Below are 18282 nucleotides of genomic sequence, written 5' to 3'. Positions count from 1 at the left end.
AGCAGCTCACCAGGGAAGCAAATGGCAAAATTGATCAGGAATGACAGAGCCAACAGTAACCCTCATTGTCTCTATTCTCAGCTCTGTTTGGAGCAATATCATCATTGGTGTATATTTGCATGCAGCTCAAGAAGTGTTGGATATTTTATGGCTGTGAATTACAGATCTCCCACCTGACAGATATCACTACCCAGAAGAACTGGGGACCATGGCATCTGCCTACTTCCCCTCTGTTGTTCAAAGCCTGGACTCTCATCTTGTTCAAATGCAAAGGAGCTGCTGGCACATGCCAGAAGGGTAAGAAGTCCTTCTAGAGGTTTGACATTGCATAGAGAGGTCTAATCATCAGCTCTGCTTCCTTGAGGAGGCTTCCCAGCAGGCAGGAAGGGGTTTTGCCTTGAGGGCACAGATCTAGTGACTGTCTCCTGGCAGCTTTCCTCACCTGCAGGTCAGGTTCCAGTTGTCTGTGTAGCATAGTCAGGCTTTCATTTCAATCAGCTGTCTCATTCACACACACTATCTGCTTTAAAATAACAAGCTGTTGTTCCTGCAGACAGAAAATCACACATCACATCCCAGTCTTCCAAGAAAAGCCCTTTTCTAGGAGCTATGTATCCCAAGAGTAACAGAGAGAAAGCAGAAAGGGACTTCTGATGATGTAGCAATAGTCTGCATGGGAATAACTGGGAGAGGGATTACAACCTTAGCTAATAAGTTCCCATTAAGTGCTGAGGAGAAAAATCCAAGAGCAAAGTAGTAAGGAGAAACACATCAGGGGGAATACAACACAGCAGTGCAGAACTGGTGGACAAGAAAGAAACAAAGAAACTTCTAGTCAAAGGACCTATCAGATTGTTGAGGTGGGGGAGGAATGTTGGCATTTCTCGCCCTGACAGGAAGCAGCCCTATCTAGCTCTGTGCCAGAAAGAGACACATGAGCAGAGTAAAGCCCTCTATGCCATGCTGGAGAAAAGAGCAAAGGGAGGATAAAGCCCTTCAACTTCAGCTTGGTTGTCCCATCTTCTCTCCCACCTCATGACAAAGGATAGTCTGCACGTGGGAGAAGCTCTTGGCTGCTACAGAAAAGGAAGCAGTGCGCTGCAGATAGCACCTTTTAAATTCCACAGAGAGTCTCACACCTCCCATCTCATGCAGTTTCCCTGCCATACAGAGCTCAGTTGCTGCTGCTCATTTTCCCTGTTGACATGGACAGAAAATTGAGCAATTACCCTCAAACTCCTCTCTCACAGATTGCACAGATTGCTACATACAAAGCATTAAGCCCCCAATTGCCCCTGGTCAAAAGTGACTTAACTAGGCCTGTCCTTTAGGAATTAAGCACTTTTGTGTTGCTTGTGAAGGTTTATTATTCCTCAAGTGTGATGCATTAAATCCTGCTAAAGCAGGTTTCTCACCATGCAGAGGACCTGGTCCCCCACGACAAGGTCCAGTGGGTACATACCCACTAACCAAGGCATTATCCATTTGCTGTGCCTGAATTCTCATGAGTAGCAGCATGTGTTCAGGAGGGTGGGCACTAAGATTGCAGTGGGTGCTGTAGGAAATCAACCTAGCTATCAATTAGGTAATCCAGAGCTACTTTTGGAGAGACACTGCACTTTTTCAAAACTGTCTTTCACCTTCTGGGTTTCCCTGTACAACTGTAACAAATGGCTGAAACTGCAGATCATTCTGTGCACGTCCCTGTCTGCTCCACCTACTTACCACCTCCCATACTTTTTCAGTCACTCCACACAGCCTGAGAAGTGTGTCTGTCCTTCTCCCCCAAACTCCCACAGAGATAAGGAGTCTATCTCTGTGGGAGTTTGGGGGAAAAATGCTATTTCATACACAGGCCAGGAGCAGTGAAAGAATTCTATTTTTATTTCTGAAACTACAAGGCCTATCAAGCCCAAAAGTCTCCACTCGGCTGTACAAACTTCCCTCCACTCTCCACCTGCCAAACGGGGTTCTCTGTAGCCCCTACACTTTTTTAACACATTCTCAAATGGACTCCAAACTTGGAGGCTCTGGTTGTTAGTGATGTATAAAGGATCACAGCTGAGCACATTTCAAATTCACAAGAACACCTTTTTAAGGGCATATAGTTTTGTCCTTCATTCTTCTAATGAAAAGGTTGGATGGGGGACAAACAATGTTAATGGAATGGTACAGCTCAGCTTTCTAATAGGTTAAAGGAAGGCGATCCAAATGTATTGGTTGACAGCAGCAATCATTACGCAACTGCGCCTGTTCATATTAAGGTGTACAAGCTAAGACATTATGCAGCACAAAATAACCGTGACCCATCCTTGGGGATCCATACACCAATGTCTTGATTTTTGTATGTTTAGAATCTGAGCTTTACTCTTACAGTTAAGGACACAAACTCAAGCGCAGTTCTGTGCAAAGGGGAGGCTGATACAGCTCAATTTACTGGACAGCCACAGCCCCTGCATGCTACTCCCTGCCTTCTACACAAGGCAGTTTTTTGTATCTCTCTGCTTATTCAAAAAAGTAATCTTATTCAAGTTCTGGAGTTTGTTTATATGTCACTTTTCTTCACTCCAATTACTGAGCCCACAGGCAGAATTCCTCTCCCAGAACAGTTTACCTAATCTCCCTGTCGAAATAAGACCACAACCATGCAATGCACCATCCATTTAGAGATTTTCTATATGCAAATTAGATCCCAGCATATTTGTACAAGAAACTGCCTGGCTAGGAACCATACTGTATCTTTCTTCTAATGCATAGATTTAATCCAAAGCCAAATGCCAGTTTACAAACAATCCAAATTCAACTGCTAACCACATGTTAGGCACAGATGAATAAGTGAAAGTCTATTAGGATTCAACATGTATTCATACCACACTCTGCATCAATTGTATTCTATATTTATTACCCAAGGTCTTGGAGTGCTGAAAGTCACATGCTACAAACAAACATGTGGCAAGCATTTTTATGCCTGGTTAGCAAAGACAATCATACTCCAAGTACATGACCAAGGTTCAACAAAAAGGACAGCACGTATGCAAACAGTCAGAGCAGTTCAGAACAGACTACCAGCCTCAGTGACATATGCTGAAATTCAAGAAGCCCAAGGATCTTCCCAGGGGGAAAATTTAGTCTGTTCTGAAGATGCCAATGCTATAAAGGTGCCACTTCTGGCTGTCATATGTTGCAATGCTTAATCTGTCTGTAAGACCCAAATAAGTCTTCATTTAGTCTCATAAACTATACTGATGTCTGATCCTTTGTGACTCCAGATAATTCCTCTGATGCTTGGTGATATTTTACAGATGCAACTTTTTATACACTGTATAAAATTCCTAGCCATTGAAAACTGAGGTACCTCCGAGAGGCTTAAATGAATTTCTTTGCTCCCCACAGTTGTCTAGTGCTTGCCTTGAAATTCATACAGTGGATTTTTTCCTGACATTTCTCTTGACTCATCCAGTCCTAGAAGAGCAGGTAATATACACTAGAAAGAAAACTAGTGCTAAGTCAGGAGTCCAGTAGATTTCATAGCAGCCTGTATAGGGAGGAGATGGAATTACCCACCAATATTATGTTTAGCTTATGATCTATGATCTTGGGTTAGGGCAAGCAGATTTTTTAAATTAAGAATTCCATCATGACAGAAACCTCAAGCAACAAGGATATTGCTATAAAAGATAACAGATGCTTTAAACAGAGCCTACTATCACCTAAACCAGGGGAGAGCAGGGACTTCTTTCCCCAGTCTTAATCTTTTATTGTGCATTTAGCTCTCATTTTGCCCAGTCCACTATTCTCCATGGAGGTGATTACAGAGAAAAGTGTGTCCTTGCCACTTTCCTGCTTTCTAAGGGTTCTCTATAATTCCGTGTTCTTGAAGAGCCAGAGTTAGACTACAAGTTCATTTCCTCATCCTCCATCTCCTTTACCCTTTTTCCCTCGTTCATCTGGGGAGACCTAAGCAGCTCCTACATTTGTTTACCTCCAGAGTGCTTAATTTTCTTGCAATTTCTTACAAGATGCCTCTGCTCACTTTACTGGAGAGCCCCTAGACATGCATGAAGGCATTTCTTGCATGGTGATATTATATCAAGTAGGTGATACCTTACCTCCTCCATCATCTGATGCCTCCAGGCTCTGCTGTCTGAGACGATGGCTGCAGCAAAGCACAAGAAAAAAATTTCAATTGCAAGCCCAGAAAAACATCTTGTTGTGCCCCCTTTCTCCCCACAAACTTTATAGCCTGACAAGGAGAGAGTTTCCAAGGGCGCTTAGCCCGCAGACTGATCTTCCATACCCCTCATTGCTGGGCTCAGCAGAAATCTCAGCTTAAGCAAGATGTACCTAAGACAAATCCCTAGGTTGCAGACAGTAGGGCCTGGGGTGGGCCTGGGAGGAAAGCAGTGCCTTTCTAATTTTCTTTCTGTTTCACAGGAGTGACAGAGCCATCATCTACTCCATACCCAGGGAACTACAGAATGACCAGCCCTGCCCCATCCCAGGACACATGATATGAATTCCTGACAGGCTCTGCATCCTTCCCAACTTTCAGATCTTGGTGTACTGGTCAGATGATCAGATCAGATGTAAAAGTTGTGGAAGAAGTCTCAGCAACAATGCAAACTTACTCTTCTACTTCTTCTGCATGCTTTCTTCCTGACCTGCAAGACAAGGAAGGCTTCTGTTTAGAAAAGGCTAGAGAAAATTAAAAACTTCGCCTTTCCCCATATGATTGTTATTGTGCAAAACAGTTCCTGCATCAGGTCTGATGTAACACATCACACCTTAAAGAGTTCTGAGTGACTATTAAACCAATGTACCAAAAAGTCCCTGAGCATGACAGACTGAAACAAAACCGTCTGGGTCCCAAAAGACAGCCATGCCCAGATAAGGCAAGAACCATATTCTCTGGTTCTTTAGTTTCTCAGACACTTTTTTATCCTCTTTGCCATCAGCTGCAGGAAAAGCTGGCCATACCTGAGTAGAGAGGTTGGCGCATTAAGGAGTGAAGAAGGTGCAATACTTCTTCTACCTCCTCCTGAGAGATCAACAGTTTCCGCCCCATGGTTGTGCATAAAGATTTCTGGTTGCCTTTCAGGTTAGGAGTCCAACCTGAGCTGGTCAAGCTCAGGTCAGACATGCAGTCGCTGCAGAAAATCAGGGTTGGTCTGGCTGAGTTACCAAGAGTTCATAATACTAACATGGCGGGGAGGTGCTGGCAAATGGCAGCTCCGTTGCTCTCCACTCCAGCAAGCCCAGAAGTAATTCAGTCCCGATTAGGGACGCTTGTTCAATATTCAAAATGTAAAACATGGAGATTGCTGAACCAGCACTTTGAAAAGTTAATTAAATGCCAGGTTTCTTTTTAGCAGATACTCCATCACTCACTGATTGCTTTGGCCATTTTGCAGAGTGAAGTTTCATGTCTATGCATTGGGAATAAATATTCTCCCCTCCCCTGAAGTCAGGGTTCCATGACAAGGAATACATGAGGCTCTCCCCTATCACATGCACTGTCCCAGGACACACCATGATGTAAGAAAAGTTGCTTCACTGCCTTGCACTGCTCTTTTCAAAGCACTTTGTGACATGGCACAGGCCTCTCCTCATCTGCTCTCCATTCTAGCAAGTCGTCTTCATCTAGCTCTCCTGTGAATAATGTATTCTTCCAAGAGCAGGGAGTAGGGCAGAGAGGATGTCTAGCTATATGGAGAAGAGGTATAAGGAGAAGAAAGTCCTTTGTCTCTACTGCTCTCTCTGGAGTTTGCAGTCTGTGAGAAGCTGAAGATTACACTGAATCAGTGATCTGAGCCCAGTAAATATCGACTGCTGTAATCAGAACTGCAGCTGTGTGGTGACATCTGTACATGGGCTTTCAGCTATATCTGCACCCTCTGTTCAGAGGCAGAAATGCAACATAACTGGGGAAAGAGCTCTTCCAGTGAGGATGAAGTGTCCAGCTCCATCATTCTTCCCAGTGGCAGTACAAAGCACTTTTTGTGAACCTCCTGATACTATGGAGAAAGATATAGATGGCTTCGGAGAAGTCCTCCACCAGTGCTCAACGGCATTTAGAGTCTGAGAAAACAGAGGTAGAAAGATGATGCAAGATTTCTCCTATTTTATTTCTCCTTTGTGCCTTCACAGAACTGGTTCCCATAGAGCCTTGCCCTCTCCAAGCTGAAACATCCCAAATGATGGCATTGCATAGCCATGCACAGTGAGATGATTTCCTGGGGGTTCAATTTAACATCTTCTTGGCATGATCCCGTTACTCTTGATGATTGTCTAACCCCAAGTAACATTCTCTTCCCCAGTATTCACGCTCCTTACATTTTTTCTCCTGTCTCCAGGCAGGAATGAAACACTCCACATGTTCATACTTCCCAGGAGAAAAGGTCACTACTACTATCCCTGTAAGCAATTTCTGTTTCTTTTTCCTAAGCTCCCTGTCGTGACTGATACCCAGGTGGCCCACAGGGAAGGCAGTCATGTTAGTCCTAGAGGCAGAGACTGCTTTGCTTATGTTCTGAGACTTAAGCTTTCTCAACTTTTCTCTGTTGTTAGGAAAGAACTTATTCAGGACAATAAGCAAATATCTCATTATGAAACAGCTGCAGTATATATTGGAAAACACAGTAATTTGGGGAACAAACTCATCAGCAGGGAGGGGGGGAATAGTACTGGCCCCTTTAATCCCAGAGCCCAGGTGTCAGAACTCTCCCATCAAACAAGATCACTTCTTCCTCTTCTCAGGGCAAGCTACATCCCCATGGTCAGTGCCCCCAGGAGAACACCTTAATCCCTGTGCCACAGGCCCCAACGGTGGCACTGGGTGAGGCAAGTCTCTCATGCTGACAGTACTGCAGTTTATACAGAGCATTTACATACTAACGGCACTGGAGCAGGAGCTAGAAATGACTGCTCTTCTCTTTAGGAAAGACATCTGCTTCCAGTAACATGTACTAGATATGTTTGTCAATATATGGTTTGGTACAGTGTTATTTGATGAAACTAGTATTTCAAGTCAGCTCATGAGCTCACATGCAGAAAACTGTCCCAAAAAATATAGTATAAAGCTTTGTACCTCAGGAAAGAATTGTCTGTTTTACATTCTCTGTGGTCTTAATGATCAAGCAAAGAAGATACCAGGCAACCTACTATTTTCCTCTATTTTTTTATAAGACATCCTTTCATTTTGTTTGGTGCCAAATTACTTTTTGAGTTCTTGTTTCAGACTGGGGAAAAAAAATCACAGCATTTTTGGTTTAACTAGTCTTGGTTTTTTGGCAAAACTGCAGTCCCTAAATCTGCATAACAAAGTGACTCTGAGAGGAAAGACAAGCTTTGTCTTGTGTCCTAAGGTTAAAAACCTTCAAGGCAGCAAGAGAAATCATTAATAGATCTTCAAAAGGTGCTCCACCTTCAATTCTGTCCATTCCATAAACTTAGCTGAGGGCTAAGCTATACCTGGAAATAGTATTCCTGCAGAACCAATCAACTGCTTGTCTCTTTGCTCTCCAAGTACCATGGGAAGCCTCACAGGATTTCTTCATGATGTTATCACATTGCTTTAAGGATTGAGGAGTAGCCCTTCCTAAGAACAGTCTCATCTTACCAATGCCAATTGCCACACACTGAGACCAACATTTCCTCCTTCAGGAATATCAGGTCTGGGTAAACAGCATCCTCTTCATTCATCTTGTGAGCTTTCTAATGGTGAGTGAAAGCAGACATGGAATGAACCCAACTAAACTCAAGCCAGCATACACAGCTTTCCTACTCTTTTCTCATATTCTCAACAATACGAAGTGCACTGCCCTGCTTCTGCTGCTGCTGCAGCAGCAGGCACCCAGGGAGGGCAGCAACAAGGACCTACAAAACAAGCAACTGAATATGGCTACAGATACAGTCACTCAAGTAAGGACAAACGAAACAATACAATCCCAGGAGCAGTGCTCAGAAATACATTCAGTCTGCTGTATTATACACCAGCCACTCCCCATTTTTGTGAGTCAGGGATACATCTGGTTTTTTCTCTTATGCTCCCAAGTCCATTGCATCTGGAGGGGCAAAGAACATGGACTCACTCCATCACCTGGACAGTGAGACCAGTGCTTTAAACTCCCTTTCCCTGAGAGGCCATCAGCACTCCCAAACATAACCATAATCCCAGAATATTCCCTCTGGCTTTGGACAGCTGCTTACCCCCTCTCTATTTCAGGGTATTGAATAGCTGTGAAACTGGGTGAAAGACCCTGACAGTCCTTGTGTAACCCCGTGGTATATAACTCCTAGTGCGGAATACCTGTTTCTCTCCTACCTCTGCCCTGGGGCAGAGGATATAGATCTGATCTCTCCCTTGAGTGTTATCTTTGCTCAGTTCTGCCCAGGAGGAATCCTTCGTCCACATTAACGAGAACGGGTTAAACCTCAAACCCGAGACTTTACTCCCACACAGCCCCCTGATGTACAGCTGAGCTGCCTGCAACTTCTGTGCTGAAGGGTGAAAGGCAGTTCCAATGTAGACATCATCTCTGTTAAACTGTTTCTTTCTCATTTAATGGACTACCACGGAGATCTAAATGGAGATAAAGTGGCAGGGCTCAGAGAACAGCCAGGATGCTATCTTTATGCAGCATGACAATGTGCAGTGGTTAATTAGACACCGTTAACCTATTTTAGCAGAGGACATAACCGGGATGAATGGGGAAAAACGTCCTTGAAATCTTTTAATGTCCACAGCTCAGGAGAGCTCCAGACACACTTGCGCCCTGCACCGCGCCACAGCCAGGCTCCCAGGGGTTCACTGTGCAGGACCGGAGGTGGTTCTCTCTCGCGGCCCGGGGAGGTGTGAGGGCGGGCTGCACACCCAAGGAAAAGGGAACAAATTACCGCAGCTTGCTAAAACGCATTCGGAGCCGGCGGGACGGAAACGCCCAGCATGGCGCGGAGGAGGACAGAGGGCTGGGAGCGCGGGCAGCCCGCTCGCCGGCCCGGCAGCTGTGCCCGCCCCGCTCCGCTCCGCCCGGGGCCGCGGGGCCGGGGCCGCTCCGGGCCGCGCTGCCCGCGCCGCCGCCTCAGCCGCAGCATCGCCGGGCCGCGGCCGCCCCCTGCCGGGCACAGCGCGGGCCTGCGAGCCCGGGCCGGCCTGCAAGCACCGCGGGCTGCCCCGGCGCCCGCCGCCAGTCCGGACCGAGGGCTGGCTGCTCTCGTTTTACAGGGCAGCGCGGGAGAAATTCATCTGCCCGTGTGTGTGTTGGCGTATTTCCTGGCATGCTTCAAACACTTCTACGAATCACGTGGAACCAGGAAGCCGCTCCAAGCATCCCTCTTGCTAAAAGAACGAAACGGGGAAAGAGGAGAAGGTCGTGATGTTTAGAGATGCGCTCTGTTTGGAGACAGTAGGGCGATCAAAGGGCGGGCAGAGACAGGCTGGGGGCGCAGGAAGCAAGTCAGCAGCCGGCGTTCTGCCTCAGTGCTTCCATCCAAAACCATGCCCCATCTCAACACCGAAGGCTTGGCTCAGCCCACAGGGAAGCACGAAGTTTTTGCCCCTCGGGCAAAGACTGTAATTCAGGTCTAGGCCTGAGAGAGGAGGGGAAAAATATTTCAAAAGACGCTGTACCCTCTTGCTCTAGTGTTCCTTAAGTGCCCATCACTGCAGTGAGTGGGCGGTGAGCTAGGAGCTGCAGCTTGTTCAATAGCCTAAGGCACAACTAACTCACACATCCAATATGACACATAAGTGCTAACTGATAGTTCTCCGGGCTCTCCAAGTGTGGGTCTCGGTCACTGCTTGTTTGCTGTGGCACAGGAAAAGACACATTCACCAAGGCTGTCTGTAAATTAGAACTACTACCCGTGCTGGAAAGCACCACAAGGTGCCTTCTCGGCTATTCCACTGCCCCTTCCCTGGGGCTCTGATCTGTTGTTTGAAGTTTCCACCCTCTCTTTCTGGCCTGTGGCAGCCTGGAAAAGCCAGGTTTTCCTTTAAAAAATTAAGGAGTTTAATCTTCACATCTCCTACAATCGAGGCAAGTTTTGCCATTGATTGCAGTATGCTATGAGGCTTTATTTTCGTCATAGCATGTCACCTCACAGCCCTCCACTTCCTAGCCCTGGAATGCATGGCTATCTGTATCAATGCAACGGGGTTTTGGGCAGACACACATATTTTAAACTGTAATGGCCCTACCATCCACTTTCTGTCCCCTCACAAGCTGTCTGTGCTGTTTGGACTGCATGCTAAACACACTGCCTCAGAGCATGGCTCTGGAAGAGGATGGATACAGCAGTGAGCAGGCACGCTCTGTGAGATGGGATCTGACAGACACTGCTGCTAGCCAGCTGCAGCTGCAATGGACTTGTGAGGCACCTAATCTCCAGCTGAAGTGTTTTTGTTTCTCCTCATGTCCTAATATGTGGGCTTACTTAACAGTAACAACAAAGGAGGAAAGCTCTAGCAAGCAGGACTTTAGGAACTGGCACAAAAGAACAAGCTGACAGAGAGTGCTCCCGAGGATCACTGAACCTCAGCCTACTCACTGCATCATCCCCGAAGCAGATGTTCCCAGGGTTCCCCCTCTCGCTCACTGGTAGAGAGCTGACCGGCAGAGCTGTTCAGAGCTCCCACTGAGCAACAGTAAAAACAACACCACTCAATACAAATTCCTGCTGTGTGGGAAAACAGAAAGCAGCGCTGCAGTTTCTGGAGGTATCCACCACATATCTTTGGTCCCTGAGAACAGAGGCTTCTATCCAAGTGATCACGTTCTTGGCCTCCAGTAAGCACAAAGCCCAACTCCCACAAAAAATGACTCTTGAGGTTACAGGAGCATTTCAGCTTCCATTTAAAGAAAAAAGCACACTTCTGGATCCCCAAGGTTACAGGAAAGAACTGGCTGCTAAAGGAGACAGAAAATGTATTTAAGGCTGTTTGGGGTTTTTTTCAAATCTCACAATAGAGAACAAACCTATGATTACGAGGTTCAAAGACCCTTCACTCGTGACTGGCCTCACTGAAAACATTTATATGAAAAATATTAGAAAGAATTAGGTGTTTATTACTAAATGGTATCTTGTACTGTCATCTGAGAGCAACAGCTTCTGAACGAAGATATTTTAAGAACTTGGACTAAGAATTTGAGAATAGTAGAGGGGTTTATGGGGAAGGGGGCTGGGGGAGGGGGAAATAGGGTCAAGCAAGTAGATCAAGTCATCTCAGGTCCCTTTCAACAGGTAAACTGCATTAAGCTAGACTTCACAGCCAATATACAGGTGACCTACAATGGCGAGACAAGCTTTTAGCCTTGGCTATGACAGATATCATTACCAAAAATGCCACACTTCTGTTCCATTTTTGTCATGCAAGATTCATTTCTAGGGGAGCAAGAGGCTGCAATCCTAGTAGACCTTCCATTGCTCAGTACCTTTCCAGAAAAAGAAGTCAAAGAAAACATCACTAACTGGGAAAAAATAAACAGAAATCTAGGTTAAAAATAAGAGAGAGAAAAAAAAAAAAAAAAAAAAAAAAAGGAAAAAATAGAAAAAAGAAAAAATGGTAAAAAACTTTTGAAAAGAAAAAAAGGGTGAAAAAATGAAAAAGAAGAAGCAAAACTCTTTTTCCAGGCTCCTCTGAGCACTGCAAAGACATAAATGGACATAAGTCTAACATTTTCCCCTTGCAGGAAACTCTTGCAAGTCACACTAAGCAGGTTTAAAAGGAATAAAAATCCCCTGTGACAGCCAGGGCGCTGAGAGATTCTCAGGTGACTCTTCTGTCTTTTAGCGACATTTCTTTTTCTGCCAGTTATCTTTACTGAGTCTAAACAGAAACACCAAGGAGAGCTCACCCCAGCAATGACATGAAGGGACAAGAGGACAGGAGCTTGTTAGCATTCCTGGAACATCCAGCCTATTAAAAAAAAAAAGAAAAAGAAAATAAAAAGAGGAGGGGGCAGGGAGAGAGAGGAAAAAACCCCACCCTGGGCCCGCACATTGCAGCTTACCGCCATCTTGATGTCCTTGATGCGTGCCGATGGCATGGAGGTGCCTGGCACCAGATCAGCCCAGGAGAAGGAATGAGAGGCCAATGGAGATTTATGTGAGGAGAGTGAGATGGACAAGGTAAAATTGTCAGGAGGAGTTGTTAGAAAGTAAAATATATTGTGACAATTCCACTCCTGCCGTTCATCAATAAACTGACAGATCATTTAGTGTCAATTAGGAGTGATAGATGGACAAGTCCCCATGATCCTGGGCCAAAATTAATGGCTGGGAGGGAGAGGGTGATTGAAAATGACGGCTGACATTGAGAAGAAAGTCCTGAAGGTCCCCAAGGGGCCATTACTTGCCTCATTCCTTTGCAGATCAATGCAGGGACAAACCCAAAAACAGACACTTCAAGACAAAACTTAATCAGACTTCCTTTTCTTCTCCTTCTAAGTTGTGCCCCCTCACTTGGCAGCCTTGATCCTCTCTGCCTATACTCCTCACTTCACTGAGGACATCCACAGATGGCTGCAAGCTGCAGAGTGAGGCTGACATTTCCCATGCAGCCTGGGGTCTGGCTCTGCGCCTAACGTGGCAGAGTCACAGGGAAGTCCAGACCGAGACTCACCTCAACGCTACTGGATTGGGAATAGAGAACAGAAGTAATGACACAAGCTTTCCCCCACTGTCCCAGACAGAGAAACTCATGAGCACTTTATTACTCCCAGCTGCAAGACAAGGATTGCTACAGGTTCTAAAACCAGACACTCTCAGGGGTCATTTCTTAGAGAGAGAATACAGCATAGTTTAAGCCCATATTTTTGAAACAGGAGGTTTTTAACTTTACTTATCTCTAGAGACCTTGAATCATAAAACCCCTTAATCTCTTAAATAACTTTCCTCCAGCTCCAGGGTGCAATCTCACCACTGCCCAGCCTTCAGAGCCTTAAATGATATCCACACAAGGGTTTGGGTTACCCTGCTGTAAAGGTCACCCCTACTGCATCCTCTTCCTTCCTAGAGGCACTTAATATTCACCTTCTTGACAAATGTATTCCTGGACACTTTACCACTTCTGCTCCAAAATACTTCGGCATGGTCATTTTCCTAAACAAGCCTTGATTATTCCAACTCTGTGTGCCCTATCAGTCAGAAAGGGGAGATTCCAGTTGTAGCTGAAGCACCTGTTGCTAAACTGTCACTATCCATGTAGAAGAAACAAGGTACACGTGCAGGCACTGGAAGGGACTTCCTACTGAAAGCAGCACTTGTGTTTGCTTGCAGGGCTACCTGAAACAAGCTGTGTTTATTCCTCAACAACCCCAGCTGCTGCCCACAGAGCTGTAGGAATTTTAGGGGGCTCATTGCAAGACCAAAGGGATCAAGCACCCAAGTAAATTGAAAGAAACCCAAGAAGCAAAAAAATAAGATACTGCTAGAGAGGAAACGAAGAAATTCTATGAGGAAAGTCAAAGAGACGAGATCAGAAAAAGTTGGAATTAAATGATTCACGGAAGCACCCTTCCTTTATCAAATCCTCACCAGTATGCAAAACTGAATTCCCTTTTCCTTCCCCCACTAGCAGGCACTTTGTGTTTCTTCCTTTTGATGCGTGAGATAACCTGACAGTAAAGCCCTGCTTTGCTTGTCAGGAGTGTCAGCGCTGATGTCATTAGGGACATCAGCACAGCTTTCAGAATGGCACTTGGGCTCCATCCAGTGGTTAGAGAGCTGCTGCTGCAGGAAAACCCAGCTGTAATTACTGTTATTTATCTCGGCAGGCTACTAGGCTCCAAGTGGCTGCCCAGGTTCTTGGCTGGTCCCCTTTCTGCTAATACTGGCGCTAGAATGTTGCTGGGGCAGCAATAAGCCTCTTCTCACAGGGAATGATTCTTCTGAGTACAGGTTTAACCAGATACAGCAGATGCAGGTACAGATGGCCCTGGTAGTATGGAAAAATGAATTTCCTGTCACTGCTTTGAACCATTTAGTTGCTGTTTGCAAAGGACCAGCCTGGGGGTTTGCTCAGACATTTACCAGTGGTCCTCATCATTACCCAGATGTACAAAATGGGACTCCTGGAAATGACAACTGTTCTGTAAGAGTACTGGAAGTCCAAAGTAATCTTCCCACATTTGGCTTTTGAAAACTTGAGTAAAATAGATAATTTTGATAGTTCTCAGCCATTTAAGTATCTGACACTTACAAATGCTATGGGAACTCTGGTAAGATACTGTATCTCTCACACATGTGTGCTAATTAATTTTTAAAATAATTTAGGTTGGAAAACTTTAAGAATCCTCCTCTTCCTCCTCTTATCTTGCAACAGTCTGATGGAAATAAGAAGCAAGATGGTGAGAATATTTACAAGTTTACATAAGCATGACATGAGCTGGGCAGGTAAGGGACTAAAAGAGGGCACAAAGGTAGAAAAACAGGTTACAAACTAAATTCTACTTTAACATGTGTCAAATGGAAATAAAAAGAACAATTTCAAGTGATCATTTCATACTGATAAGTCCCTGAAGTAGAAATAGAGCAGAAAAGGATCCCTGCAGAAAAAGCAACGCATATGCACTTGGATCTGACTGGATCTGTCATATACAGAACTAGAAGCTAAGACTTCAAAAGGAGAAAGAATAACATAAATAGCTACAAGATCATTGCACAAGTGGCTGCAGTATCCCATCTGACCCACAATATATTTACATGACAAAGAAAATCTAACTGTAGCCACTCTGCTCATCCTTCCTTTCTCAGTGAAAGAAAAAAAAAATCAGATTTTAACATTGTCTGAAAATCAAATTACTTCTAACAGAACAATTCCCAAGTGTAGGTTCAGTTACACTGGCAAAAAAGGGCTTAAACTTAAATCAGATATATCAACAGAAGCATGTTATTCTAACTACATCTACACTAGTGAACTTGGAGCAAGTTAACTTGATGGGCTTCCAAACTGAGTCAAATTGGTTGAAAAGCTGTGGGGAGATAGAGCCTGAGAAAACAGAAACAACAAAGCTACAGTAACATTGGTATGACATCAGCCAATGACTCAGACTTTTCACATGAAGGCTTTACCCTGGGATATATCACAAAGCAAGTCCTACAGGCCAGCATGTCAGACTTTTTTAAGGGAGAGAAGAGAGATCAGCTTGGGGAGAATACACAGGAAAGGAAAGACAGGGGAATTAGTTGTACAAAACCCTTGTACCGCCTATGACTGGAGAAAGTCAGAACAAACTTCTTCATAAAATTTATTCTATAAAAACCCTTACTACAAATGAACACTGTCAGATATGACATATCACATGCATGATTGAGCAAGGGACGCATCTTGGTCTCATGTCCTAGTGTGCAGACTCTCAGAGGCAGAAAGGTCTGCAACCCTATGTCCTGTTCTGCTTCTCCAGCTGAACTACATCCAGGGTCATAGAAGCCTTTACTCCAGACACTTACAATGTCTTGCAACCCATGCAGCTGAGATGCTGGGGGAGTACCACCCACAGCTAATGCTGCAAATCTATAGGATAAAGCTAAAGTCAAACAATGGAAAACATGATAAAATAGCATATGGCACAGTGCTGTTACATTAGGAACCTGCTCACTGTACTTCAGGGCACATTAGGCACAGCCCTGCATATGTATTACCTCCAATCTAGTCCTTCACCTAACCAACAATTACAGAACTTGTTTTTCCTAAACAATGAAATTGAACCTTCTTGTCTCCTGTCACATTTCCATAAAGCTTCTGCTTGGTCCTCCAAAGATCCAGGATCACTGGTGGCACTTTTTTAATACCCTGAGGTGGATGCATCTTTGCAATGGCAACTTCTAGCTGCAGCCAGCCTATGAAAAATAACCATCATCGGGGTTAAACTGGAGAGCAACAGGACTTCAGGCTGAGATCTTTATTCCCTTGCTTTATCCTAGTCTTCAGATTTCCAGACTATTTATTTTTCAGAGACAAATAGAGTGGTAATTTCCCCAGAAAAGTACTGTTTTTTGGAAAGGCTACCCCAGAATACAGACCACCTTTCTCCCCTCCCAAGAAATACTGACTGTATAACAGGTTTCTGGATGTCCTCGCCCATTCTCAGTTTCAGAAAAGAAAATACATAACTTTTCATTAATCATAGTGCCTCCAAAGTATATACTAAGACATATAGACTTTTATTATAGGCCTTTAACTACATAAGCAATCTCACACCACTCCACAGCTGAGCCCTTCAGCTCTGTGAATATGAAATACTTCAGCCTAACTTCTCAGCTCGGAAAACCACAACTATGAAAGCAAGTAATGTTCTTCCAGTCTGAAATGTCCTTTAGTTTTCATACCTATTCTATTACAATGCCCAGATCTTTCCTTTGTCTTACGTGTCCTTCATGTAAGCATCAGGCTTCTCAACACACATTCCACAGTTTGTATACTTTTTCCTCCCATCTCTTCTTGCTGACCATCTCTATCCATCTCCATTATACCATAACCCTATACACACATAAACATTGACAAATTTCACCTTTACTGTCAAGGCTGATCGCTAAATCCTGATGTGTTCATTGCACTCTTGTCAGTGTGGTGCTGTCATGTGTCACTCTCCTGGAAAGGACAGAACCAGTCAAATCCCCCCATCCCAGCTCCAGCATTTAACATGCTTATTATGCTCTTGACTCATTCCAGGTACCAGGTAAGGAATACACTGCCTCTGGCAAACAGGGACACGTACACAGTTCGAACCCTCACCAAGTCAATTAACCAATGGAACCAAGCAAGAGCAATACTTCAAATGGCTTGAACAAGTTACATTGATATTGGAAAGAGAGACCATCTAAAAGACCCAGGAGAACTGTTCCAATGTCTGTGACAGCAAGGTCCAACTAGTGATGTTCCTTTATTCCACACCTAAGTCCCTCTTAATAAGGAAAGAGGTGAGGACTCACTTGGTAGATGCCAGTACAGGATCATCGGCCCAGCCTCCTTGCCGGCGTGGGGGTTTAGGTGGTGGAACCTTTAATAAAGAGAAGAGACATGTTACAGACACCTCTGGTCAAGGCAAAGTCAAGCCAATTGAGACACCAGGTCCACACACACTAATGTAACACTTCACCAAATAACGGAGAGATAGTGTTTAAAATGCTCTTTAATCATAAAATAAAAGAAAGACATAAACTACAGGACAGGTTTTTAAGCTTGTCTGTAAACAAAAGATGCATCACCCTAATCAGCATCTTGACAAGTCTCAGGTCTGTGTGCCTTTGACTTTTTGAGGACACACAATACAGTAGCTAACTGATCCACAGAGGATGTGCTCTCCTGGCAAAATAGGGTTCACTGGGAACTTGTTCATCACTGTTGCCCACATACCAGTGGGAGGTATCAGAATATGCTTTTCCCAGGGTACAAGACAGCATGTTTTAGACATCTTGTATTATATGAGGAATTGTTGCTAAAAAGTCTGCTTTTGTCCACTGCATAGAATAGGAGGAGAGATGCATCTCAGATACAGAGATCCATACCCAAACTCTTCCAAGGTTACTTGGGATGAATCCCACCACTGCCACCACCGAAATCCAAAGGGGAAGATCATCTGGAGCTTAAAGACATCCCCTGCTATCTTCTTGCATTGTCTTGTATGGCACTCTGCCGCATGGCAAAAGAAAATGGGAATTCAGCTTGGGGCTTATGATGGGAATTTTCAAATGGGCCCATGAATTCCCACCATTTGGAAGCTGCCCGTTGCTGTTTTGAGCTTAGTTCCCCCAGCCTGAGGCACTTTGTACAGCACTGCCTTCAGTCTTCTGCATGGCAGGCAATGATGAAAGCAGAGGTAAGGTGAACCCAGATTACAAAGCTCTCAGTTTATGGTGCCCAGTGAGGGAAGATGGATTACAGCGACCTGTGAATGGACCATCATGAGAAAGAATGATTTGGTAAAAGATGTCCCAAAACAGAGAAAAAATGCTAACTGCAATGGAATGGTGGGGGCACAGGTGGCTTCCACGGCTTTTATTAACAAAGTGAGTAAGTGAGATGCCTCCTCAGGAGTTTTGACTTCAGAGAGGACCTTACATGGGTGGTGGGGTCAACCCTGAGCCAAAGCCAAATCGCCTCTTGCCACAGATGAGGACAGGCTCGAGCTAACCCCTGTCGGTAGGGGTCTCACATGTTTATTTCTTGAAGTAGAAGCATTGTTTGTGAGTGTGGGAAATTAAGAGACCCTGCCAGGGGCAGCCTCTGCCTGCTGCAGGGAGGGGGTATGACCCTGCATAGCTCCCTGATAGGAGCAAAAA

At 44.8% G+C, this 18282-nt stretch overlaps 1 protein-coding gene across 2 annotated transcripts in view; it reads right to left on the bottom strand.

Annotated features, from left to right (window-relative positions):
* Positions 1–18282, bottom strand: part of IFT43 (intraflagellar transport 43) — a 43207-nt gene that overhangs the window by 10448 nt on the left and 14477 nt on the right. For both annotated transcript variants that reach the window (XM_066188535.1, XM_066188536.1), the window contains 3 exons: positions 16933–17000; positions 4629–4661; positions 4110–4156 (listed from right to left, as the gene is read on the bottom strand). In XM_066188535.1, coding sequence (XP_066044632.1) covers positions 4110–4156; positions 4629–4661; positions 16933–17000 — 148 coding nt within the window. The remainder of the gene's footprint in view (positions 1–4109; positions 4157–4628; positions 4662–16932; positions 17001–18282) is intronic.

Source organism: Chamaea fasciata, unplaced genomic scaffold (genome assembly GCF_029207755.1).
Source record: "Chamaea fasciata isolate MVZ Bird 193981 ecotype frontalis unplaced genomic scaffold, bChaFas1.0.hap1 SCAF_7, whole genome shotgun sequence".
NCBI lineage: Eukaryota > Metazoa > Chordata > Aves > Passeriformes > Sylviidae > Chamaea > Chamaea fasciata.
Note: the sequence above shows the minus strand (reverse complement) of the source record. Positions and strands in the feature narration are given on the sequence as shown.